This window comes from Alosa alosa, chromosome 5 (genome assembly GCF_017589495.1).
Source record: "Alosa alosa isolate M-15738 ecotype Scorff River chromosome 5, AALO_Geno_1.1, whole genome shotgun sequence".
NCBI lineage: Eukaryota > Metazoa > Chordata > Actinopteri > Clupeiformes > Clupeidae > Alosa > Alosa alosa.
Window position 1 is genome coordinate 29511913 of NC_063193.1, and position 27500 is coordinate 29539412.

General features: G+C 40.7%; 1 protein-coding gene across 8 annotated transcripts in view; it reads right to left on the reverse strand.

Annotated features, from left to right (window-relative positions):
* kcnip3a (Kv channel interacting protein 3a, calsenilin) overlaps positions 1-27500 on the reverse strand; it is a 93923-nt gene that overhangs the window by 1896 nt on the left and 64527 nt on the right. For 3 of the 8 annotated variants that reach the window (XM_048244312.1, XM_048244310.1, XM_048244315.1), the window contains 4 exons: positions 16561-16685; positions 14320-14389; positions 420-490; positions 1-10 (listed from right to left, as the gene is read on the reverse strand). The exon at positions 1-10 is cut by the window's left edge and continues 98 nt beyond it. In XM_048244312.1, coding sequence (XP_048100269.1) covers positions 1-10; positions 420-490; positions 14320-14389; positions 16561-16685 — 276 coding nt within the window. Of the gene's footprint in view, positions 11-419; positions 491-14319; positions 14390-16560; positions 16686-17506; positions 17513-19319; positions 19924-23861; positions 23965-27500 lie in introns of those variants that run through there. The other 5 variants (XM_048244317.1, XM_048244313.1, XM_048244309.1 and 2 more) reach the window with 5 other exon arrangements.

Here is a 27500-nt window from a genome sequence, read left to right on the forward strand (position 1 = left end):
TCACAAAGTCCTGCCATGACACACACACACACACACACACACACACACAGACATGCAGGTCAGTTGCAAGAGGTCACCGTCCGTTCAGTAGGTAGACTGAGGTTGCTGACAAACCCAGTACATGAAGCACATATACATGTTAATAGCATGTACCATTTTAAGTATTCACTGGTTATTAGATTATTAGTTAGTTAGATTATATATGCAAGTATAATGGCCTGAAATAAAAAAAATAATAATAATTGTTTCCACTAAAGGCCATGGAGTCATTGAATCACATGGGATCATTATGATTTCATGTTTCAGTACACACACACACACACACACACACACACACACACACACACAACAAACCTAATCTCACTAAATTAATTAATCAGCAGGAATCTATCCCCCTTCATATGTATTTTGCTTGTCACCTCAAAGCGAATGGAACCGTTTCTGTCCTGGTCGAAAGCGTTGAAGAGGAAGTGGGCATATGTGGTGGCATCTGTGGGGGAAGAAAAATAAGAGTTTGTTCCATCTGTTCTCATGTAATGCCCATGCAGGCTAAGGGCAGTGTGTGTGTGTATGTATTTGCCCGTGTGAACAGTTCTCGTTTCCACTGTCTCTTAAATCTATAAATACAGGGACAAATGCAGCAGGTGATAACCTAAGGGCTTCAGATGAACAGAATGACAGCTGCCTATGTAAGAGTGACATTTTGTCAAATCACCAGTGTACATGTTAAAATAAATAAAAATATTTGTCTCATGTGAACAGAGAAGAGGCTGTTTATCTAAGAGTTCATTTTGTGCCATCACTATTGTACATGGAAAACATTTGAATGGATTATGAAATGACAGAGATTAAATTAATTGGAGATTATGAAATTAACAGAGATGAAATTAACTTTCACCTTTATTTATTCAGGGGGGTCAGTTGAGAGCAAGCTCTCTTTTCCAATGACGCCCTGATTACATACACAATATACAACAACAATATAAAGCAACAATCATAGTTCACACATACAAACAGTCTGCACAACACCGGTAATAAGGTTTCTAAAACATTCCAAGGAAACCAAAGTTTCCAATTTCAGCGCATGTTCATCATTCCATTTTTTGGCAGCATAAAATTCAAAAGCTGTTTTTCCTAATTCCGTTCTAACATGAGGGACAGTCAAGGTTAGGACATTTTGTGAACGAGTGCGCAGATTGCAAGATATAACGGAAACCAAACTAGTCAAATATTGAGGTAACATATCAAGTAAAGCTTTATAAATAAAAATCATGCAATGTTGCTCTCTTCTTGCAGGTAATGATGGCCATCCAACCTTTTCATATAAAACACAGTGATGAGTTCTAAACCCATCACCAGTGATAAAGCGCAGAATGATAAATTGCATTGAGGGGTTTCAGTGCGGAAGAGGAAGCATGCATGTAGATAACATCACCATAATCCACAACAGATAAGAACGTGGACTGAACAAGTTGTTTTCTAAAGTAAAGTAAGTAAAACAAGCTCCATTCCGGTAAAGAAAGGATAATTTACATTTCAGTTTTCTTATTAGTTCGGAGATGTGATACTTGAAAGACAACACATTATCTATTCAAATGCCCAAATATTTATAATTTAAAACTCTTTCAATCGAAGTTCCATTTAAGGTTAAAATAGCGTTATCAGGTGGAGGAGGAGACGACAACCTTGAAAACAACATATACTTTGTCTTTTTAGGATTAAGGTCAATAAACGCATGTTCGATAACATTAAAATCAGATTGCAGGTTTGTCAAGGCTAGTTCAACAGAAGGGGCAATTGAATAGATGATAGTGTCGTCAGCGAATACATGAATCTTACTTTCAACAATCCCAGAGCTAAAATCATTAATAAAAAGAGAAAATAAAATAGGACCTAAAATAGAACCCTGTGGCACACCTTTAGTAATACTCAAGAAATGTGATTGATGACTATCCGCAACCACAGCTTGAACTCTATCCGTTAGATAGTCCTTGAACCAATTACATGACCGATCATCAAAACCTATCATTTTGAGGCGTTTTAGAAGTAACCTATGGTCCACAGTATCAAAGGCTTTTGATAGATCAATAAAAAAGAGCAGCACAGACCATCTTGTTATCTAAGGCGTGAACAATGTCATTTACAACTTTAGCGGTAGCTGACACAGTGCTGTGTCCCGATCCTGACTGATATGTATTTAAAATATTAAATGTAGATAAAAACTCTTTTATCTGTTTGTTCACCAGCTTCTCTAGAATTTTTTGCCAAACAAGGAAGTTTCGAGATAGGACGGTAATTATTCAAGTCTTCTACAGAACCTCCTTTGTGCAAAGGAAGAATGAAAGCTGTTTTCCACACCGTAGGGATACTATTAGTCAATAAAGTGAGATTGAATATATGCGTCATCGCTTCACAAATAATAGGGGCAGCTAAAAGTAATAATTTTGGATCCAATTTATCAGCACCTGTGGATTTCTTAGGATCTATAGCACACAAACCATCTAGGACTTCAGGACCAAAGAATGGTCTAAAGGAGAACCTATCAGGCCTAGAATTAATTTGGTCTACAGGGCCGTCACAGACTGGATCAGAAGGTGATGAACCAGATGCCTCAGAGATGTTACCTACTGAGATAAGTGCTCATTAAAGGCATCACATTGCTTGTATTTATCAGAAATCTTGGAAGAGTTCCATACCACTTTGCCAGGTAAAGATGAAGTTAGGCCTTTTGACAATGTCTTGACCGTTTTCCAAAATTTTGCTGGATTACCATTACAATTTGAAATTGCTGACAGATAATAAGAGGATTTGGCCTTACGAATCATAGCAAGACACTGGTTACGTAACAGGTGAAAATCCTTCCAGTCAGAGCTCAAGCCAGAAGCACATGCTTTCCTCCAGGATAAATCTCTAACTCGTATCATAACCGTAAACTTCTTAAAAGGGGCATGCTTGTCCACTACCAAATTAAAATTCTCAATAAAATGGTCGAGAGCAATGTGGGGATCAAGATAATTAGTAGAAGAATGAGAAATATTACTGAGATACAGGTCATGCAGAAAGGCTTGCTCAGAGAAATTTCTAAAATTCCTTTTGGTAATTATACAGGGTTTAGATTTCAGCTGCCTAGCATCCCTTATACAGGCAATGGGGCAGTGGTCACTGAAATCAAGAGGAAAAACATCACTAGCTTTGAACTTATGAGGTCTGTTTGTTAAAATAAGGTCCAGTAGAGAACCACGCTCTAAGTCATGAATATTAGGTCTTGTTGGAGTGAAGCATTGGTTAAGAAATCCAAGTTCAAATCACCTATAATAACATTTCAGATCTTTCATGAGAGGCCAAGAGGTTGAATAACTCAGCAATAGCACAAGACTTTGCAGCAGGTGGGCGATAGGCCCCAATCAGAAAAACACCATCAAAATTGGATTTATTCGTCAGGTTAACATTCAACGTAAGGCACTCAAAACTCTTAGGCATAGAAATAGAACTGACAATAGAAACATAAAGGTGTTCCTTGGCATATATTGAGACTCCACCCCCAGAGGAGCCAACTCTATCAGTCCTAAAAACATTGTAACCATCAATAGCAATATCAACGTCACTCACACGATCAGTCAACCAGGTTTCAGAAAAAACAAAGATATCAGCATTTGTAAGTTGTGCACAAACCTTAATATAATCAAGCTTTGATGTGAGACTACGAACATTCATGTGAATGACACCCAATCCCTTTTGTTTATTTAAAGTGAAATCTGTTTGAGACTCCAAATTTACTGGCACCTGGGATAGACCAGACCTTAAATTTCAGAAGGTATTAGGCTTAATTAAAGAAATAAGGTTATTCCTAATCACCTCCCTATCTTTTTGCAGAGGTAAAAAGGGTCTAACGGAAACAATAGGCACAATGGGGTACTCAGTTGGTATAGAGTTAACAGGTAAAAGTGACCAGCAGGGGCATCAGAGAGATCGATCTGTGCCATACTGCCGGGGGACACGCTGGGAGTGGCTACATCAAATGTGAAGGCCAGCGGATGCCGGCAGCGGGGAGAATAAGGCGTGCTGATGGTTGGGAGATCATGAGCAAGACCCTCAATACAGGAAAACGGTGCCTGTTTATCTTTAATGGGGATTGACCCAAAAGAGGATCGTGCTGAAGCAATAGTCAAGCACAATTATTAGTCAAGTCAAGTCAAGTCAGTTTTATTTGTATAGCGCATTTAACGTGCACAGAGTGCCACCCAAAGCGCTCCACATATAGGCTAAGACATTGTCATTGACATACAAAATCATAGACTAACAAAGACAATAGCGATTGAGCGGCGAAGTCGCCAGCCGCATACCCAACACCAAGACATAGAACTACATTTAAGAAATAACAAACGCAAAAGATGCCGGACGGAGCGGCGTAGTCGCCCGCGTACCCGTGACACCAAGACATACAAGACAAACAACAAACAAATTAACTAGAAAAGCATTTCCTGAAGGAAATACAGTGCATGAAAATGCAAAAAATATGATGTAAAATATCATACAGAGTAAAAACAAACTATATTGGTTGCTAGGTAGATGAGGTTTAATATAGTTGGCATGACTGAACAGTTAAATAGGTGGATGGTTTATATAGGTAAATGATTTACTTGGTAGATAAGGTTTAATATAGTTGGAATGATTGAACGGTTAAATAAGTGGATAGTTTAAATGGTTAAATTATTTAGGTAGATAGTTGACGATAACTGACACTTGGAATGGCTCTTATGTTTGCTAGCAGTTATGCTATCTATGTTAACAAAGATAATAATGTTAACCAAGTTACTATGCTAACTAGCATGCTAACAATGTTAAAATGCTAAGTATGTTAACCAAGTTACTATGCTAACTAGCATGCTAACAATGTTAAAATGCTAAGTATGCTAACCATGTGACTTAGCTAACTTAGCTAATTATTTTATTAGTTATGCTAACTATGCTAACTAGCATGTTAACTATGCTAACCATGTTACTTAGCTAACTTAGTTAATCATTTTTAGTAGTTATGCTAAGTATGCTAACTAACATGCTAACTATGTTAACCATGTGACTTAGCTGACTTAGCTCATCATTTTAAGCAGTTTTGCTAAAAATGCTAACTAAGATGTTAACATGCTAAAGATACTAACTATGCTAACCATGTGACATAGCTAATCATTTTTAGCAGTTTTGCTAAAAATGCTAACTAAAGATAACATGCTATGCTAACTATGTTAACCATGTGACTTAGCTGACTTAGCTCATCATTTTAAGCAGTTTGTTTAAAATGCTAATCCAAGATCTAACATGCTAACTATGCTAACCATGTGACTTAAGCTAACTTAGCTAATCATTTTAAGCAGTTTTGCTAAAAATGCTAACTAATATCTAGCATAACTATCTTGCATGTGACTTAGCTAATCATTTTAAGCAGTTTTGCTAAAAATCTTAAGATCTTAACATCTTAACTAATTAACCATTTTAAGCTAATCATTTTAAAAAGTTTTGTAAAAATTGCTAACTAGCATGCTAATATGCTAGCATGCTAACTATGCTAACCATGTGACTTAGCTAACTTAGCTAATCATTTTAGCAGTTTTGCTAAAAATGCTAACTAGCATGCTAACATCTTAGCATGCTAACTATCTTAACCATGTTAGTTAGCTAACTTAGCTAACTAGCTACAGTGGGTAGGAGTCATAGTTGATGACAAGTAACAGTTACAATGGCTGAACAGTTAAAATGTTCAGTAGTTTAAAAGGGTTAAATTGTTTAACAGTGAAATATTACAGTGAGGACTTTTATTTTGAAACAGTTTTGGCAGAGGAAGCAGTTGAACAGGATGTGTAGTCTTAATAGGGCCAGTTTGTATGCTTAAAGCCTGAGACTGGCAGTTGGTCCAGGTGGCCTGAACACCTGCCATAGGATTCTAATTGCTGTGATGTCATAAAGGGCAATGTTAAGTCAATGGGGAAATTTTGATAGTTTTTAATTAATAGTTTAAAAAGTATAAAAGTTACAAAGATGAAAAATACAAAGCCCACATGTCCTAATTAAGACCTACGCGTCAATGTTTGAAAGAAGTTTCTACGTTAAACGGTTGAAGCTGCATTAAATTAAACTAGAAAAGCATTTCCTGAAGGAAATACAGTGCATGAAAATGCCAAAAATATGATGTCAAATATCATACAGAGTAAAAACAAACTATATTGGTTGCTAGGTAGATGAGGTTTAATATAGTTGGAATGACTCAAAAGTTAAATAGGTGGATAGTTTATATAGGTAAATGATTTACTTGGTAGATAATTTAATATAGTTGGAATGACTGAACAGTTAAATAGGTGGATAGTTTAAATGGTTAAATTATTTAGGTAGATAGTTGGCGATAACTGACAGTTGGAATGGCTCTTATGTTTGCTAACAGTTTTGCTAACTATATTAACAAAGATAATAATGTTAACCAAGTTACTATGCTAACTAGATGCTAACAATGTTAAAATCTAATTATGGTAACCATGTGACTTAGCTAACTTAGCTAATTATTTTTAGTAGTTATCTTGTAAGATGTTAACATGCTAATTATGCTAACTATGCTAACCATGTTACTTAGATAACTTAGCTAATCATTTTAAGTAGTTTTGCTAAAAATGCTAAGACTTAACATGTTAGCATGCTAACTATGCTAACCATGTGACATTAATCATTTTTAAGCGCTAAAAATGCTTAACTAATCATTTTTAACAACCATGTTTTGCTTAGCTAATCATTTTTAGCAGTTTTCCTAAAATTCTAGCTTGCTAACTCTTATATCTTAACCATGTTACTTAGCTAACTTAGCTAATCATTTTTAGCAGTTTTGTTAAAATGCTAACTAGCTAACTAACATGCTAGCTTGCTAACTATGCTAACCATGTTACTTAGCTAACTTAGCTAATCATTTTTAGCAGTTTTAGCATCTTTAAAATGCTAGCGTTAACTATCTTAACCATGTAACTATGTTAACTAGCTAACTAGCTACAGTGGGTAGGAGTCATAGTTGATGACAAGTAACAGTTACAATGGCTGAACAGTTAAAAAGTTCAGTAGTTTAAAGGGTTAAATTTTTTAACAGTGAAATATTGTAGTGAGGACTTTTATTTTGAAACAGTTTTTGGCAGAGGAAGCAGTTGAACAGGATGTGTAGTCTTAATAGGGCCAGTTTGTATGCTTAAAGCCTGAGACTGGCAGTTGGTCCAGGTGGCCTGAACACCTGCCATAGGATTCTAATTGCTTAACGCTCTATTGTGATGTCATCAGCCCATGTTAAGTCTATGGGGAAATTTTGAGTAGTTTTAATTAATAGTTTAAAAGTATAAAAAGTTACAAAAGTTGAAAAAAAATACAAAGCCCACATGTCCTAAGTAAGAAGACCTAACGAAGTTTGAATGAAGTTTCTAATGCAAAGCGGTTGAAGCTGCATTAACCGGCGTTAGAAAGAAGAAGAAAGAAGAAGAAGAAGAACTAGAAAAGCATTTCCTGAAGGAAATACAGTGCATGAAAATGCAAAAATATGATGTCAAATATCATACAGAGTAAAAACAAACTATATTGGTTGCTAGGTAGATGAGGTTTAATATAGTTGGAATGACTCAACAGTTAAATAGGTGGATAGTTTATATAGGTAAATAATTTACTTGGTAGATAAGGTTTAATATAGTTGGAATGATTGAACAATTTAAATAAGTGGATAGTTTAAATGGTTAAATTATTTAGGTAGATAGTTGATCGATAACTGACACTTGAATGGCTCTAATGTTTGCTAGCAGTTATGCTAACTATATTAACAAAGATAATAATGTTAACCAAGTTACTATGCTAACTAGCATGCTAACAATGTTAAAATGCTAAGTATAACCATGTGACTTAGCTAACTTAGCTAATTATTTTTAGCAGTTATGCTAACTAGCGTGCTAACATGCTAACTATAGTGTAACCATGCTTTATTAGCTGATTTAACTAATCATTTTAAGCAGTTTTCTTGCTAAAAATGCTAACTAGCATGCTAACATGTTAGCATGCTAACCATGCTAACCATGTGACTTAGCTAACTTAGCTAATCATTTTAAGCAGTTTTGCTAAAATGGTAACTAGCAAAATGCGTCTAAGCATGCTAACATGCTAACCACGTTACTTTAGCTAACATAGCTAATCATTTTTTAGCAGTTTTGCTAAAAATGCTAACTAGCAACATGCTAACTATGTTAACCATGTGACTTAGCTAACTTAGCTAACTAGCACCAGTGGTGCAGGAGTCATAGTTGATGACAAGTAACAGTTACAATGGCTGAACAGTTAAAAGGTTCAGTAGTTTAAAGGGTTAAATTGTTTAACAGTGAAATATTGTAGTGAGGACTTTTATTCTGAAACAGTTTTGGCAGAGGAAGAAGTTGAATAGGGTGTGTAGTCTTAATAGGGCCAGTTTGTATGCTTAAAGCCTGAGAATGGCAGAGCCACAACGGCTCTATTGTGATGTCATCAGCCCTTGTTAAGTCTATGGGGAAATTTTGAACAGTTTTTAATTAATAGTTTAAAAAGTATAAAAGTTACAAAGCTGAAAAAATACATAGCACCCATGTCCTAAGTAAGACCTCGTAACATAGTTTGAATGAAGTTTCTCATGTTAAAATTGAAGCTGCATTAAACGCCAGAGTTAGAAGAACTAGAACTAGAAAGCATTTCCTGAAGGAAATATAGTGCATGAAAATGCAAAAATATGATGTAAAAATATCATACAGAGTAAAACCAAACTATATTGGTTGCTTGCTAAGTAGATGAGGTTTAATATAGTTGGAATGACTGAACAGTTAAATAGGTGGATAGTTTAAATGGTTAAATTCATTTAGGTAGATAGTTGATCGATAACTAACAGTTGAATGGCTCTAATGTTTGCTAGCAGTTATGCTAACTATGTTAACAAAGATAATAATGTTAACCAAGTTACTATAAGCTAACTAGCGCTTAACATTAGCTATGCTAACTATCTTAACCACGCTATAGCTAATCATTTTTAGCAGTTTTGTTAAAAATGCTAACTAGCATGCTAACATGCTAACCATAATACTTAGCTAACATAGCTAATCATTTTTAGCAGTTTTGCTAAAAATGCTAACTAGCATGCTAGCATGCTAACTATGCTAACCATGTTACTTAGCTAACTTAGCTAATTATTTTTAGCAGTTATGTTAACTATGCTAAGTAACATGCTAACTATGCTAATCATGTTACTTAGCTAACTTAGCTAATCATTTTAGTAGTTATGCTAACTATGCTTTAGCAGCATGTTAACTATCTTAACCATGTTACTTAGCTAACTTAGCTAATCGTTTTTAGCAGTTTTGTTAAAAATGCTAACATGCTAACTAGCTACAGTGGGTAGGAGTCATAGTTGATGATAAGTAACAGTTACAATGGCTGAACAGTTAAAAAGTTCAGTAGTTTAAAGGGTTAAATTGTTTAACAGTGAAATATTGTAGTGAGGACTTTTATTTTGAAACAGTTTTTGGCAGAGGAAGCAGTTGAACAGGATGTGTAGTCTTAATAGGGCCAGTTTGTATGCTTAAAGCCGAGAATGGCAGTTGGGACAGGTGGCCTGAACACCTGCCATAGGATTCTAATTGCTTAACGGCTCTATTGTGATGTCATCAGCCCATGTTAAGTCTATGGGGAAATTTTGAACAGTTTTAATTAATAGTTTAAAAGTATAAAAGTTACAAAGTTGAAAAATACATAGCACCCATGTCCTAAGTAAGACCTACGTAACATAGTTTGAATGAAGTTTCTAATGCTAAACGGTTGAAGCTGCATTAAACGCCAAGTAGAAGAAGAAGAAGAATAAGAAGAAGCCTAGGAAGAACAGTACAGTGCATTTTCATGCACTGTAAAAAAGCCTTGAACAGTACAGTGCATTTTCATGCACTGTAACTAAAAGCATTTCCTGAAGGAAATACAGTGCATGAAAATGCAAAAATATGGCGTTTAAAAATCATACAGAGTAAAACAAACTATATTTGGTTGCTAAGTAGATGAGGTTTAATATAGTTGGAATGACTGAACAGTTAAATAGGTGGATAGTTTAAATGGTTAAATTATTTTAGGTAGATAGTTGACCAGTTTTGTTAACTATGATAACTGACAGTTACTATCTATGCTAACCACGTTACTTAGCTAACTTAGCTAATCATTTTTAGCAGTTTTGTAAAATGCTAACTAGCATGCTAACATGCTAGCATGCTAACTATGCTAACCATAATACTTAGCTAACATAGCTAATCATTTTTAGCAGTTTTGCTTAAAAAACTGCATAACATGCTAGCATGCTAACTATCTAACCATGTTACTTAGCTAACTTAGCTAACTAGCTACAGTGGGTAGGAGTCATAGTTGATGACAAGTAACAGTTACAATGGCTAAACAGTTAAAAATGTTCAGTAGTTTAAAGGGTTAAATTGTTTAACAGTAAAATATTATAGTGAGGACTTTTATTTTGAAACAGTTTTTTGGCAGAGGAAGCAGTTGAACAGGATGTGTAGTCTTAATAGGGCCAGTTTGTATGCTTAAAGCCTGAGACTGGCAGTTGATCCAGGTGGCCTGAACACCTGTCATAGGATTCTAATTGCTGTGATGTCATGTCATAATCAATGTTAAGTCAATGGGGAAATTTTGATAGTTTTAATTAATAGTTTAAAAAGTATAAAAGTTATAAAGATGAAAAATACAAAGCCCACATGTCCTAATTAAGACCCTCTGGCGTCAATGTTTGAAAGAAGTTTCTACGTTAAACGGTTGAAGCTGCATTAAATTAAACTAGAAAAGCATTTCCTGAAGGAAATACAGTGCATGAAAATGCCAAAATATGATGTCAAATATCATACAGAGTAAAAACAAACTATATTGGTTGGTAGATGAGGTTTAATATAGTTGGAATGACTCAACAGTTAAATAGGTGGATTTTATATAGGTAAATAATTTACTTGGTTGGAATGAATGAACAGTTAAATAGGTGGATAGTTTAAATGGTTAAATTATTTAGGTAGATAGTTGACGATAACTGACACTTGGAATGGCTATGTTTTGCTAACAGTTATGCTAACTATATTAACAAAGATAATAATTTTAACCAAGTTTTGCTAACTAGCATGACTAACAATGTTAAAATGCTAAGTTAACCATGTGACTTAAGCTAACTTAGCTAATTTTTTTTTTTGCTAAAATGGTAACTAGCATGTTAACATCTTAAAGATCTTAACTATGCTAACCATTACTTAGCTAACATAGCTAATCGCTTTTAGAAATTTTAACTAGCATTAAAAACTACGCTAACCATGTTACTTAGCTAACATAGCTAATCATTTTTAGCAGTTTTGCTAAAAATGCTAACTAACATGCTAACATGTTAACATGCTAACCATGTGACATAGCTAATCATTTTAGCAGTTTTGCTAAAAACTAGCATGTTAACATGTTAGCATGCTAACTATGCTAACCATGTGACTTAGCTAACTTAGCTAATCATTTTTAGCAGTTTTGCTAAAATGCTAACTAGCATGTTAACATGCTTTATGCTAACTATGCTAACCATGTTACTTAGCTAACTTAGGTAATCATTTTTTAGCAGTTTTGTTAAAAATGCTAACTAGCATGTTAACATGCTAGCATGCTAACTATGCTAACCATGTGACTTAGCTAACTTAGCTAATCATTTTTAGCAGTTTTGCTAAAATGCTAATTAGCATGCTAACATGCTAATGCTAACTATCTTAACCATGTGACTTAGCTAACTTAGCTAACTAGCTACAGTGGGTAGGAGTCATAGTTGATGACAAGTAACAGTTACAATGGCTGAACAGTTAAAAAAAAAAGTTCAGTAGTTTAAAGGGTTAAATTTTTAACAGTGAAATATTGTAGTGAGGACTTTTATTTTGAAACAGTTTTTGGCAGAGGAAGCAGTTGAACAGGATGTGTAGTTTTAATAGGGCCAGTTTGTATGCTTAAAGCCTGAGACTGGCAGTTGGTCCAGGTGGCCCGAACACCTGCCATAGGATTCTAATTGACTATGGAGGGTTTGTCATTGTCTGGACCAATCCCTGTCTTAAGAGGCGTTAAGTCATCACTGGATGCAAATTTTGATCGCTTTATAATTATATCAGTAACTTTGAACCCAATAGACCTTTAAAATGGATTGCATCAAACAAGAAAAAAGGGGAAATGTCCCACTCAATTTATGTCCTAATTAAGACCACTTCACTGTCTGGTCGAGGGATTTCTCGGGGCCGTCTATTGTGATGTCATCAGCCCATTTCTATGGGGAAATTTTGACTAGTTTTTAATTAATAGTTTAAAAAGTATAAAAGTTAAAAGTTGAAAAATACAAAGAAGAATAAGAAGAAAATAGTTTGAATGAAGTTTCTAGTAAACGGTTTAGCTGCATTTTCATAGCACTGAAGAATAATAAGAAGAAGAAAAAGCCTTGGAATAACAGTACAGTGCATTTTCATGCACTGTAAAAGAAGCCTTGGAAGAACAGTACAGTGCATTTTCATGCACTGTAATAAATAAAATAAATACAAATTAAAATAAAAATTAGTCCAATTTCCAACCGCTGAAAATGTCCAAGGGCAATGATGACTCAGCGTGAAACTGCGCGCACAGCTGTGTCTCCAAAACCGATGCATGCAACGCCAACAAAGTTCTTTACACTCACTGGCAGTCTGGAAGCATAACAGTCCGTCACTGGAAGCATCAGTCCGAAGTCATGGGCGATCTTGTAGATCAGCAACTCGGTGGACGTTTAACAGCGACCCGCTTGTTGGTCCGTAATGCAGAGTTCTTCAACGTTAACGTTAACGTAGTCTGCTCAATCCAGACTCCAGGCAGTTGGCATGGCAGCTCACTGGTCAGAAACAGCTCGGCGGCCTCAGCAGATCTTTCTCAGAGTAGCTCCAGCTGTTGTCCCGAGAAATCCCCTCGACCAGACAGTGAAGTGCAGCACCGTAATTATTAGACATAAATTGAGTGTAATTGGACATTTCCCCTTTTCCCCCTTTCTTGTTTGGATGCAATCCATCACCTCTATAAAGGTCTATGTGGGTCCAAAAGGAGTCAAAGTTACTGATATAATTATATCCCGCAGCTACGCAAAAATTCTGCATCCAGTGATGCAAACCAAGAACACGACTGAAGCGCTCAACGCCTCTTAAGACAGGGATTGGTCCAGACAAGAAACAGCATTTCCCCAAACCCTCCATAGTCACGCATAATGTCTCGATATCCTGGTGTAACTTTTCTGATTTTCCGACCATAACATCATTCATTCCACCATGTATTATTATAGTGCATACTGAGGGATGTCTTTTAATAAGTGTTGGGCAGAGTTTGATGAAGTCTTGAACCTTGCCACCACTATGGCAGTATGTGATGGCTGAGGGAAGATTGACATGTCTGACAATAGAATCACCTAAGATCAGAAGTTCAGGTGCTGATTCTGTACCATGAGCTGTCAGATTCAAGGGCCATTGACTGTCAGGAGGAGAAGGGGAAGGTGGGCAACAGTGGAACTTTGCCTCTGAGAGACAGGGGGCAATACCTCGCAGACATGACTGGTGGTCATCAATTCAGATGAACGTGAAGTAACACCAGTTATGATGATGTCGTCGTCGTCGTCTGTAATAACCATCAAGCCCGTTTCATTTCCGGAGCAGGGCGACACATGTGGGTTACACGTCAAGTCGGATGCAGTAGGAGGGGAAATGCTATGTCGGCGCTTCCCTTGAGAACCAGGAGTCGAAGGCAAGGTGCGTTTCCTCGACCCTCTGGAGCGGGCATGGACAGGTTGGTGCATAGGCGACTCGACCGTAGCCTCCGAGTCAGGCTCTGGAATCTTCTCCAGCGTAGTAAAAAGGTTAGAGAGCTGCACGGGCTCATCGCCATCAGATACCAACGGGAGAGACATTGGCTTACGTCTCCTTCCCAGTTTCATGACCGACGACCAGAGTGCAGCTGAAGCCTCTGGTAGCGTTTCTCTCCGAAACTCCGAAGGGCCGAGGGCGGAATGCCCTGCTCCAACACATTCAGCGTTTCTCTCAAGCCTCCGAAGGGCCGAGGGCGGAATGCCCTGCTCCAACACATTGAGTCGAGAAAAGAGCTGGGATTGCATTTTTCATGAGCTAGCGCCTGTGTTAAGGGCTATTTAGCTGAGCGTTTGTGAAATGATGCACTGTGTGGATGAAAATACACACACACACACACACACACACACACGGTAGCCATGCTCACCTCCCTGGGGAAAGAACTGAGAATAGATAGTCTTGAACGTCTCCTCATCAACCAATCCGCTGGGGCATTCCTGAGAGTCACAGAGTAGACAGAGAGAGGGAGGGAGAGGCTCAATGGAGAAAAACACATCGGCTAAAAATACCCACACTCTATGGAACCTTTTAACATGTCAATAAATGACTCAACACTGTGTACTTGTGCAATTCCACAAAATAGCTGTCAAACTTCTGGCAAGGGCATTTTCAGCAATAATAAGAATCCTAATTAGTACAATTAAAAGCAGTTCACATGGTGATGGTGCAAGTTTGTAGGCACCGATTGACAATTATTTTCTCTCAAAAATATTGTTAACTTATTCTGACTACCATGAGGCTCTATGGCCTTGTTTACACAGAGCGTCTGAACACACAAAACACATTTTGATCATTTTCATAACAATTTGGGTGTTTTATTTAACTTTAGAACACCCATGTGTATTAACGGTCAGAAATGACCGACCATTAGAAATAAATGGGTGAGAAAATGGTCAGTGTATAAAATTGAGTCCAGGCACATACCTATTGATTAGATGGACTGTGTGCTTCTGTACATTAAAACAAAATAACAGAATATCACATATCATATACTCCAGTGGTTCTTAACTGGTCTGGCTTTGGGACCCACAATTTCCCATGATAATTTAGTCGCGACCCATATTTTTTTAGCGTTCAAGCCAACAGATAAGGTGAGCTACATGGTATGACATGCAAAGTGCCTGTCGGCCTACCTATTTGGAACATGCTGAAGTTTGGCATTACATTTGTGAAGTCTTCAGGATATTAGTATAGACAAAGTTGCACCTGGGTGATTCTTTATTTATTTTAGACACTCAAACACACCTTATGTGCGATTTTGGGAACTCTATGATGAATAGAACTGAAATAGATGACGATCGAAAACTCATGAAAACGCACAATCTGGACATTTTATCATAACTCTGCTTTTGATGGTTGCCGCTTTGGGTCGAATCAGTGACGCATGCAAGTCAGGTCAAAACCAGGCCATTTATTTTTGTGGGTTTAGCACTAGGTGGTAGTCTCGCCAGGTCTCGCTAGGTCACTTCCCGGAAACTTTACAGGCAACACCTCTCAGGTGTTGAAGGGTAAAATTGAAAAAGTTGAACCCTATATCTCAATTTCTAGAAAAAACAGGCATTTTGATGAAAATTAGCCACTGTTTAGCTTGGGATTCTCAGGAACAGAGGGATGTAGAAATAAACGGTTTAGATAGATAGATAGATAGATAGATACTTTATTGATCCCCAAGGGGAAATTCAAGGTATGTACCCACTGAAAGCTTAAAGTCTCACCTTTCAAACGAGCCATAGTATGTGTCCAAGCTATAACACAGAATATGCTGTGGCTGTGCAAATATCATCAACAATGATCTAGATTGCTGGCACTCTGAGTCAAAGATTCATAATGGATCGCTGACCTGAATAATTGTCGAACACCAATATTTATACCCCTCCTTAGATGCTGACACAACACTTGGCAACTTCGAATCCACAGGTGGCATTAAGAAAGGATTGTTGTTTGGTCTTTTTTTTTTGGTCTGATCTTTTGCTAGTCAACACTGTTGCAGCCAAACTTTTGTACAAACCTTTCACCGTAACACAAGTTCAGAGGTTAACACAAAGTTCAGAGGTTTATACAGTGATCACAGGTGTTCATGGGTTACATATTGTTCACTTGTTTACTCTCTTACTAGCTGTTTTGAGTAGAGCCCGCCTCTGATGACATCTTTATCTCTGCAGGTGCAAGACCAAGCATGCTTTTTTCAAACAGGCTTCGCCCAGCCACAGTGAGAGACAGAGCGACAGAGACATTGGAATACAGAGCACACATAGAGAATAACTCTGGTAGAATAACTTCAGTATGTTAATAGTATTAGTTATATTTGTTATTTAAAAATGTTATAAAAGGATGTTAGTTAGGAATAACTTCAGTGTATTACTTAATTATCATTGAGATTACATAAATACATGTTTTACAGTTTCAAACTCGTTCTCTTATCGTGATGTCTACAAACCAAAGTGATTATTTATACCTATGGATTCACTATGGATTTATAACAAGTTGTAATGCAGCAGTGCTTGGTTAGCTAACTTAATTAGCAACTATGGTTTTGCGAAATGTGCCAGGTAGACTAACCCATTACACTACACAGGTGGCTAGAGTAGCCCATTCACAAAGAACTCACATTCTTGAAGCCCCTGTAGAGGGACTGCAGCTCCTTCTTGGTGAACTTGGTCTGAGACTGCAGTTGGTCCAAACCCTCGGGTTGGTGTCGCACCGTGGACAGCTCCAGGTCACTGTCACTGCTGTCTGTGGGAGAGAGAGAAAGAGACAGACAGACAGACAGAGAGAGAGAGAGAGAGAGAGAGAGAGAGAGATAGAGAAAGAGAGAAAGAGGGAGAGAAAAAGGAGAGGGAGGAGGGGTGGGGGAGACAGGTGAGTGCATGGGGAACAGGTACGAGACGGCGGGGGGGGGGGGGGCAAGCAGATTCAAAGGGAAACACATGGGAGAGGAAGAGGCGAGGAAAGAGGGAGAGGAAGAGGAGGAGGAGAGGAAAATCAGGAGGAAAAGGGGTGAAATCAAGAAAGAGTTAGCAAAAATAGTGCAAACTTGCAAGGGGGAAGAGACGGAAGAGACAGGGAGGAGAGTGGGGGGAGAGAGAGAGGGATAAAGAAAGTGGAGAGAGAGAGAAATAGAGGGATAAAGAGAGTGGAGAGAGAGGGTGGGGGGGTAGAGAGAGGGGGGGAGTACTTTCTCTGGCAGTGTACTTGATTTGTTTTATATCACCAGGTAACGAGGCACTGAGCTCAATTTAGAGAATTTAGCAAAGGTTTTACTGGCACCCTGGGAAGCCCCCTAGGGAGAAACCCACCATGGTCTTACCATGGACTCACAATGGTCTCACCATGGTCTCACCAATGTTAGGAGAGAAAGGTGCTATAGATATGCTTCAAGCTAGTTTACATCCAGCTGGCCCACCTGGTTTCGTTACGGACACCAAACACAGAGAGAAAGAAAGCACTGGGCCGAAACAACACCAACGCAAGAGACTTCACGACAACTCTAGAGGGGTGACAGTGCAAAAGGGGAGGTTATAAAAACAATACACTCCAGTCGTCAATATACTCACCATCTGCTACCACACACACACACACACACACACACACACACACACACACACACACACACACACACACACACACAAATGATGTAGAAGTGAAGGGGGAAGGATATACATGGAGGAGAGAAAAGAGAGATAGGAGAGGGTGAGAAAAAGAGAGAGAGAGAACACAGTGTTAAGAAAAATATTCAGACAGAGAAGAGAACACAGTGTTAAGTCATGCCAAAATATTCAGCTTCTCACACGCAGCGCTGAGAGAGAGAGGAGAGAGAGAGGAGAGGAGATGGACACCGTTGATTAGTAAAAGCAGCAAAGACACTCAGAATAACAACAACGTTACTGAGTGCATGTAAGTATAAGTATAAGTATAAGTATATATACTCTTTTGATCCCGTGAGGGACATTTGGCCTCTGCATTTATCCCAATCCATGAATTAGTGAAACACACTCAGCACACAGTGAACACACAGTGAGGTGAAGCACACACTACAGCGGCGCTCGGGGAGCAGTGAGGGGTTGGGTGCCTTGCTCAAAGACACTTCAGCCATTACTACTGGTCGGGGTTCGAACCGGCAACCCTCCAGTTACAAGTCCGAAGCGCTAACCAGTAGGCCACGGCTGCCCGCATAGCGACTGAAAGAGTAGTGAAGAAAGACCATTCTCTGAGTCCAGCTGTGTGCATGCCGAGTCAGAAGCAGAAAATATGAGGTTTACAGGAACTATGGTATTCTACAGTAAATAATAGGAAAGAATGGGGAAAAAAAGTATTAGATGGTTTTCTAAAGGAGCTTGTGCTATGCCATGTCATCACCAGAAACCATCACCTGCCGTCTTCTTTTAACCCCTCTGCACTCCTTAGTTCTCCCCTTATTCGTTTGGTTCTCTTTCTTTAACTCTGTTTCATATTTAAACAATTCATACATACTCTCTCTTGCTTTCTCTCTCTATTCTCTCCCTGCATTGTGATGCTTCTCGCACCTGTGCCATCTCTATGATGGCTAATTCACCTGTCATTGTGATTTCTCTAACTCTCCTGTCTCTGTGATCATAGATATTAGAAAGCTAGATCCCGCATTATCCGTCGAGTTCTATTAGGTGGCTTATGTGAACGTGGCCGCCAAATTGCTGGGGGCAAACACCTTGCTGTCTATGGGCAACACTTGCCAGCAATCAGAGACAGCTGTTTCTCCATTGGCCACCAGTTGTTGCCCCCACCATGATGGTGGCGCTATTTACGTACGTTCTGGAGCCCAGTGCGGTATCTAGCTTTCTAATATCTATGTCTGTGTTGGCTAACTCACCTGTCTCTGTGATGCCTATAGCTCACCTGTCTCTGTGATGCCTATAACTCACCTGTCTCTGTGTCACCTACAGTATAGCTCACCTGTCTCTGTGTCACCTATAGCCTGTCTCTGTGATGCCTATAGCTCACCTGTCTCTGTGTCACCTATAGCTCACCTGTCTCTGTGATGCCTATAGCTCACCTGTCTCTGTGTCACCTATAGCTCACCTGTCTCTGTGATGCCTATAGCTCACCTGTCTCTGTGATGCATATAGCTCACCTGTCTCTGTGATACCTATAGCTCACCTGTCTCTGTGTCACCTATAGCTCATCTGTCTCTGTGTCACCTATAGCTCACCTGTCTCTGTGATGCATATAGCTCACCTGTCTCTGTGTCACCTATAGCTCACCTGTGTCTGTGATACCTATAGCTCACCTGTCTCTGTGATGCATATAGCTCACCTGTCTCTGTGATACCTATAACTCACCTGTCTCTGTGTCACCTATTGCTCACCTGTCTCTGTGTCACCTATAGCTCACCTGTCTCTGTGATGTCTATGAGCCCCAGCAGGTGCATGAGTTTCAGGAACATGAATACCAGACAGACGATGCCCACCGTCTGTAGCCCCTCTGTCTCCCATCTCACACTCATCTTCTCCTCTTTCTACCCCTTTTCTTACTACTCCCTTCCTTCCAGCGTGGCTTCACGTCTCCCCTCAGACCTCCTGTGGACTCTCTCGCTCTCTCGTCCAGCCCGAGCGACTTCACAAACCCCAAATACAGAGTCCACGGCAGGTCAGAGAGCCGGACTTGATCTCAGCGGAAGGTTGACTTTGCAAGTACCCCGAAACTGAAGAAAAGTACTCCACACTGGGGGAAAAAAAATTGTTGGATCTGCTTGTCTTTCCCGCATCAATTCCTCATCAAGAAACCATAAAGAATGGAACAGCTTTAAAAAAAAAAAAAAAATAAGTAGAATACAGACTTTTTCAGAAAGTTCAAAATAAGTAGTTCCCTATGTCCTGATCCACGACATCAGGCCGGCGGTCCAAATTTGCGAGCTATAATAATCCAGTGAAGTGATGTGGCCAGACAAGCTCTGGACAAGCACTCGTGTTCTCTGCCAATCCTATCCTTTCCTCCCTCTCTCCCTCTCCCTCTCTGTCTCTCCCTCTCTTTCTCTCTCTCCTTCTCCTTGTTTTAAATCATCTCTTTAACCTCTCGCTGCCTCCTGAGTGGCCCTGGGAGAGGAAATGAAATGATGCCACCTCGTCATCTCTCTCCCCTGGAATCAAATCACAATCAGAATCAGATCTGCCCTAATTAGCATGGGTGAGGAGAAACTTTGCCTTCAGCTCTCATTCCAACACACTGCCATGTGGAGACGGAGACTAGTCATAATGGCATGTTATTGAATTTGGATAATGCAGACTAGCGTGCAAATTATGTGCATGTTATCTGTTTTATGGACGCAGTCTGGGCTGAACACGCTAATCTACAGTATTTACTAAAGACAGAAAGGACAGTACTGTTGGCATTGATGCTGCCAGCATGCTAACTCGCTAACACACACACACACACACACACACACACACACACACACACACACACACACACACATACATACAGAGAGACTTCTGCTGTACTGGTCAGTGAGAAAATAGGCCCCACAGAGAGAGAAACTGACCAAAGGCAAATGGAAAACCCAGACCACAACTGCACACACACACACACACACACACACACACACAAATACTTACACACACACACAGACACACACAGACACTGATACATGGGTGCGCACACACACACACACACACACACACACACACAAACACGCATGCGCACAAGCAGACAGAGACACACAGGGGCGTGCGCGCGTGCACACACACACACACACACACACACACACACACACACACACACACACACACAGAAATACTTACACAGACACACACACACACACAGACACTGATACATGGGCGCGCACACACACACACACACACACACACACACACACCACACACACACACACACATACAGGTGCCCTACATCCGGCCTCCCTAGCCTTCTGAACCAGTTTTTCTGCTAATTTTTCACTTCATTACAGAAGAGATTAATCTATGAGAGCTCAAGGGACCCCACAGTCATTGTTAACACTGATTAGATCACACACACACACACACACACACACACACACACACACACGTCACCTGGTGACAAAAGTGCCAATTGATGCAATGATATAAACAGCAACCTCTGGCGTGTGGCTTTGAAACAGATCAATTGAGTTGATTGGTTGGCCTGGGTCTGGTTCAGATCCGCTGGGCCTATCACTTCCAAAAGGCTCTCTTGAACATCACGTCATTGACTGATCTATGAGAAAAGACCAATGTGTGTATGTACAGTACTGTATGTGAGTCGCTCAGACAGTAGTGGGCACAGCACAGCACATCTGATCACTGACTGAATCTCTGGTTTCTTATTGCCCTCTAGTGGCCACCTGTGGCACTACCTCTTCCCCACCACAAGTCTTGCAGGGCCACTCTGCGCTGATGTGGCCTCTAGGGATCTTCTCAAGACTGAGACTTAAGTGGTGAAAATTGTGGGTCATCCGCTGATTTGCTGTCCAAAAGTCTACAGACAACTACAAGTATGATTGTGTGTGTGTGTATGTGTGTGTATGTGTGTGTGTGTGTTGTTTTATTTTATGAGCATTAATGATCTGTCGGTGATAACCTTAGCCACTGTACCCTCTCTCACACCCTCAACACACTCTGATGCCAAATACATTACATACATTAGTCTATTCAAAACACACACTCACAACTCACACACATAGACTGACAAAAGTGTGAGAGACATAGACAGAGAGAGGAAGAGAGAGAGAGACTAAGAATAGTGCAGAAATCAATTACTCCATTACATGTTTGCGCTATTTCAGGAAGCTATGGCCTATGATAAACAGCGCTATTGATTGGTAAATTACTCCATTTGAACTGAGACAAGATCATAACTACAAGTCTGTTGTCCAAGACACCTGAAGACAACTTGCAAACTTGTTTGACGTGAGGAGAGAAGATTATATGATAATGAGTCAAAAACACTCAGCTCACCACAACCCTGGATCCTGTCCCAAGCATTCACACACACACACACACACACACACACACACACACACACACACACCCCATTTCAACACTGAATACTGCAAAAGAGAGAGAGAGAGAGATAAAGGGGTGTGTATGTGCCTGCGTACGTGTGTGTGTGTGTGCGCAAGTAACAGCTGATGTTTGGGTGGGGTTTGATGCATGGACAGTGTCCTTCAAGCCCTGTGCACAGATGACAGAAGGACCCCATATTTAGGCAGTAGTAAAGAAAGCCTGCTCGATAAGCGCTGCATTATTAATGAGAGGTAATGCTAGAATGGCAGGGTGCCTCTGCCTTGGCAGTCTGAGGAGGTGGCGGAGGAGGAGGAGGAGGAGGAGGGGAGATGCTGAAGAGAAGCAAGAGAAACAGATCAACAGATAACACTCCCTCCATTTTTAGCGCAACCAGAGCCCTAAACCAGAGACTTTCTAATGAGGAGACACAGCACTCAAAAAATCCTTCATAGAAATGCATGGGGTTAGTTTGTAACGCCAATATGGCCGTTGTCTACACACATCACACCCCTTCCGCGGCAAAACGTTGACATGTGAATACATTGAGCCAATCATGTGCTGTGTTGTGAATACATTGAGCCAATAATGTGGTGTGCTGTGAAAACATTGTGCCAATCATGTGTTGTGATCTCGCCGCTGGAGCAAGATTGGTGTCGTGAAGCCTTGCGCGCACACATTTCTGCCGAAATAGATGCCCGATAAGTGCCCAAAAAGCGTTGCAATATGGCCGCCGTGGAGGGACTTGCCTAAAAGGACTTTGCTTGAACACACTCAGCACAACCAATTCCCCTCCTTCTTTAAAGCTCATGAGTGGTGGAGTCCTCCCACTATGGCAGGTGTCGGCAAACTTACCAGAAATAATAATAAAAAATGCAAAGATATTTTTACCATTTAAAAGAAATCAGTTTAAACATCTCTATCTGTATTAGCCTCAGGAATAGTACTCGCCATGCATATATGCTGCATTGTGCAGGATAATATTTTTACTTAACTGTTAATATGTTGGGACAGCTTGAAGCTTAACAACTATATGAAATTGTTAGAAATATTTGATAACTTCCATTTTTAAAGAAAGCCAGGGAGCCAGTAGACAGGAGCTAAACTACGGAGACACACAGCGTGCCCACACACGAAAAAAGGCGCGGAGTTGCCACCCCTGCGCACAGGACACACCGGCCACACAGCTGCAGGCACTGCCTCTATCACTGCCCTGTCTGTGCACACATTATTCCCAGTGCAGAATCAGAAGGAAAGCGTAGGGTTTTACGAGTCTGGTATTGAGCAGTTTGGTGAGAGTTCTGAGTCTTTGCTAACAGGAACTCAAGGCTGTCAACAGGAAGTCAAGGCTGTTAACAGGAAGTCAAGGCTGTGATGTTTTCAAGCACAAAGCTCTCTGCTCTTTTGCATTTGGCTAGTAATGCATATGACAAGGTTACTGAGCTTCTACACACACACACACACACACACACACACACACACACACACACACACAATTCACCATGTGTAGAATGTATAGATTTACAAATATCCCTTACTGTAATTTCCAGACTATTAACCAAGGTTTATACATGTGGGCTATACATGGGAATACCTTTCTTTTCTATATGATACAATCTAATTCTAATTCATTGGGCTATTGGGCACTGCGGTTAATACATGTTTTTTTTTCCATTTACACGAAACACTGTTCTGCGGTTTGTACACAATGCGGCTGATACACAGGAAATGACTGTATATATAAACCACAGCAAGTCATGAAGCATTGTTAGCATTTTTCTACAGATGCCTTTGTACATAACAAGGAGAAAAGCTCCCCTTATCACCGTGGCGACAAATCACAGGTGCTAAGACATGATTGGACAGTTGTCATTTGGAGGTGGAGTTTAAAAAAGGAGTTTCCTGAGTGTTCCGTACTTACCGTCCATTGACATGGGCTCCAGAATCCCGAACTGTTTGAGCACGGCCATGAACAGGATGACCACGACCCCGATGGCAAACAGCTCCATCCCCTGGATACTCATGGCTTGGCCGGGGGCAGGGGGGGTTTCCCAGGGGGTACCCAAAGAGAAGACACTACAGAGTGGGGAGCAGAGGGTGGCAGGGGCCTGGCCTCGTTGGCACTAGTGTGATGCTAACCTTGTTAGCACGCTCACACAGTCACAAGTCAAAGTCATGGCAGGCTGAGTGATCTCTGATCTGGAGAGGCTTGTAAATCAAGTTTGAAAAGATGCTCCAAGGTGAACAGATGACAACAGAAATGTGCAAGTCTGATTTCATGATTCCCAATCTCCCTTGTTAGCACAGGAAAAACAGGAAGAAAAGATGGGGACCAATCTGCGAATATATAACATCCGAGCACATCAGTGTCCACGGTAAATACTGATAGATGATAGTCAGACTGCAATGGGTTCACCCCAAAGGTCCAATCTTCAACAGGACGCTGAGAAACTACAGCTTGTTGATGCAGTTATTCTTTCTGGAAGGAGCAGGCCGTATCAACGCAGTGATATCAGATATGCATAACTCTGGTTCAAAGCAAACTGACTTGCAAATAGATCTCTTTTTACTTTCTTCAATCTATGAAGGCAGACCTCAGACAACAGACTTCTTGGCTACTTCAGATAAAAGGATACAGTTTCCAAACACAGGCAGAGTCCTGACCAACGTGTCAAACCTTCATTAAGGGAGTCATTCCACTACTCGCACAGCATCAGTAAACAAATTCCAAACACATTCCAGCATTAATAAACATGTAATGCTGCCTGTGTGAAGACCCAGACGATGGTGAAACGGGTTTGTTTCTGACTCCCATCTGTGTGAGTGTGTGTGTGTGTGTGAGAGAGAGAGAGCCCATGCCCTGCCGGTAAACCACTGACACACTTGACTGACAGATGACTGGTTTAACTGACACCTAAAGTAAATGTTTTTGACATAGCCTCCCAGTCAATTATGGGCCTGCACCAACCTCAAGCCGTTTAGAGGAGTAACAGACGTCCAGTGGAGAGAGATCTGAGAGAGTTGAAGCTCAGGGCTCTGCGGTCCTCCGTGACCTTACGACCGTCCAGGGGCATCCCAGACAACCACATATACTGTATGTCGCTCCATGAATCCCCAAATCCACACGCCAACAACGACGACGACAGCCGCCAATCAATCAGCACTGACAAGCCCTGTGGAATAAATAGCATTCTGCCTGATCAACGCCATCGGAGCCGAGAGACGCGTCATCCACTGAAGCGCAGCAGGAAGAAGGAAATAAAACCGTCTCGTTCATCCGTGAAAACGAGACGCCGTTGTTGTTATTGTTATTATTATTGTTGTCTTCTATTCTCTGTGTTACTTCTTTTCCGCCACCCACGCCACCTCTCTAGTCATTTGTGTGCGTGTGTGTGTATGCTTGCTTGAGTGTGTGTGTGTGTGTGTGTGTATGTGTGTGTGTGTGAAAATGAAATCCTCCTTCTTCATCCAGATGCGCTAACAGGGTGGGTCTCCGTCTTTAGAGAGTCGCAGTCCCGGGCTCCTGTGGTGTCAGAAAGGGTTTCCTCTGGTCAAAGTGAGAGAATGAGAACCGGAGTCCACTTCTGCTGCCCTCCACACCACTAATGGACCATACATGTTTTCTCTCTCTCTCTCTCTCTCTCTCTCTCTCTCTCACTCTCTTCTCTCTCTTTTTCCCAGTGTCAGCACCAAGAGCATCTATGTCCTCTCTATCTTCTTTCCTTCCTCTGTTCCCTTTCTCTTTCTCTCTCTCTATTCCCTTCCTATCTCTCTCTCTCTCTCCCTCCCTTTCTTGTTTGCTCCACTCCTTGTTGCTGTTGTCCCGTAAGAAAGCGTGACAGGCAGACTGTCTCGTCCGAGTCTGAGGGTGCCGTCGTCCACTCTATCTGCCCTGCTAACATTCTGTTGCCCATCACTCTTTCCACTGTGCCACCTACCCCTCTCATTCCTCTCTCACCCTCTCTCAGATTTGTTTCCTTTGTACCCCTCTTCTCATCCCCTATTCTATCTCTCTTTCTCTCCCTCTTTTTCTCTCTTTCCCTCTTTCTCTCTCTCCCCCTCTCTTTCTCTCCCTTTCTCTCTTTTCATAAGAGGAGAGCAGTAGCAGTTTAAAAATCAGGGGAGAGAGGAAAGGAGAAGGAGCATAACAGGCAAACAGAAAGAGAGAGAGAGACAGAGACAGAGAGAGAGAGAGAGAGAGAGAAAAGAAAACCCATACTGTCAGAAAACACAGAAAGTCATCGAAGGTTAGACTGTGGGAAAGAGAATGAGAGAGAGGGAGAGAGAGAGAGAGAGAGAGAGAGAGAGAGAGAGAGGGGAGAGAGAGAGAGAGAGACAGAGAGAGGGAGAGAGGGAGAGAGAGAGAGAGAGGAGAGAGAGGAAGAAGAGATATGGGGGGATTGAATGTCAGAGATGCCCGACCACAGTTCAGCTCTCCACTCTTCTTTTCCCTCCTTCTCCTCGCCGACCTCTAGCAACACTTCTCTCTTTCTCTCTCTCTTTCTCTCTGCTTCCCTCCTTCTCCTCACCGACCTCTAGCCACACTTCTCTCTTTCTCTCTCTCTTTCTCTCTGCTTCCCTCCTTCTCCTCGCCGACCTCTAGCCACACTTCTCTCTTTCTCTCTCTCTCTCTCTCTGCTTCCCTCTCTTCTTCTTGCCTTCTCTCATTGTGTGAGCACATAAGAAGAGTAGACTCATTCTGATGATACACTGATTTATAACAGGGAGAACGTTGTCTCTGTCATTGCATCTGGGTGTAACTTCACTTTGCCTTGTCGTATTGGCACTCTGAATGCGCCTTAGCTCCTGTTTGAGCTCAGTGATGTCCATTACGCTTTACAAACCACAGCCTAAGTTAATCATTTGCTAAGACAGTGGGGTGTGTGTGTGTGTTTGTTTGCTTGTTTGTTTATACTGCGTTTGACATCCATTAGTCTGTTATAAAAGCTCACTCTAGAATAGTCCCAAGGAAGCGTTAACACTCGTCAAACTCACCAGACGGTTGAATGAAGAATTAAAGGGAGAAGGCTGTTTAAACACTCATCCTTCCCTTCATCTGATCATCCATCCATCCATCCATCCATCCATCCATCCATCCATCCATCTACCCATCCATTCATCCATCCGTTCATCCATCCATCCATCTACCCATCCATTCATCCATCCATCCATCTATCCATCCATCCCTTTATTCATCCATCCATCCACCTATTCATTCATTCATTCACTTGTTATTTTACTGCAGCAGATTAGAACTGAGTAGGGCTATGAAGAAGGAGAAGAGGAAGCAGTGAGAGAGAAGAGAAAATGGAGAGATAGAGGACCGTAGAGGAGGATAAGAAAGAGGGGAATAAGAAAAAAGACAGGATAGGAGGAGAAAGCTGAGCAGCAAGGGACAGTAAACAATAGGAGGAGAGGAGAGAAGAGAGGAGTTCAGAAGAGGAGAGAGGAGAGAGGAGAGAGGAGTTCAGGAGAGGAGAGAGGAGAGGAGTTCAGGAGAGGAGAGGAGAGGAGAAAGGAGAGGAGAGGAGAGGAGAGGAGTTCAGGAGAGGAGAGAGGA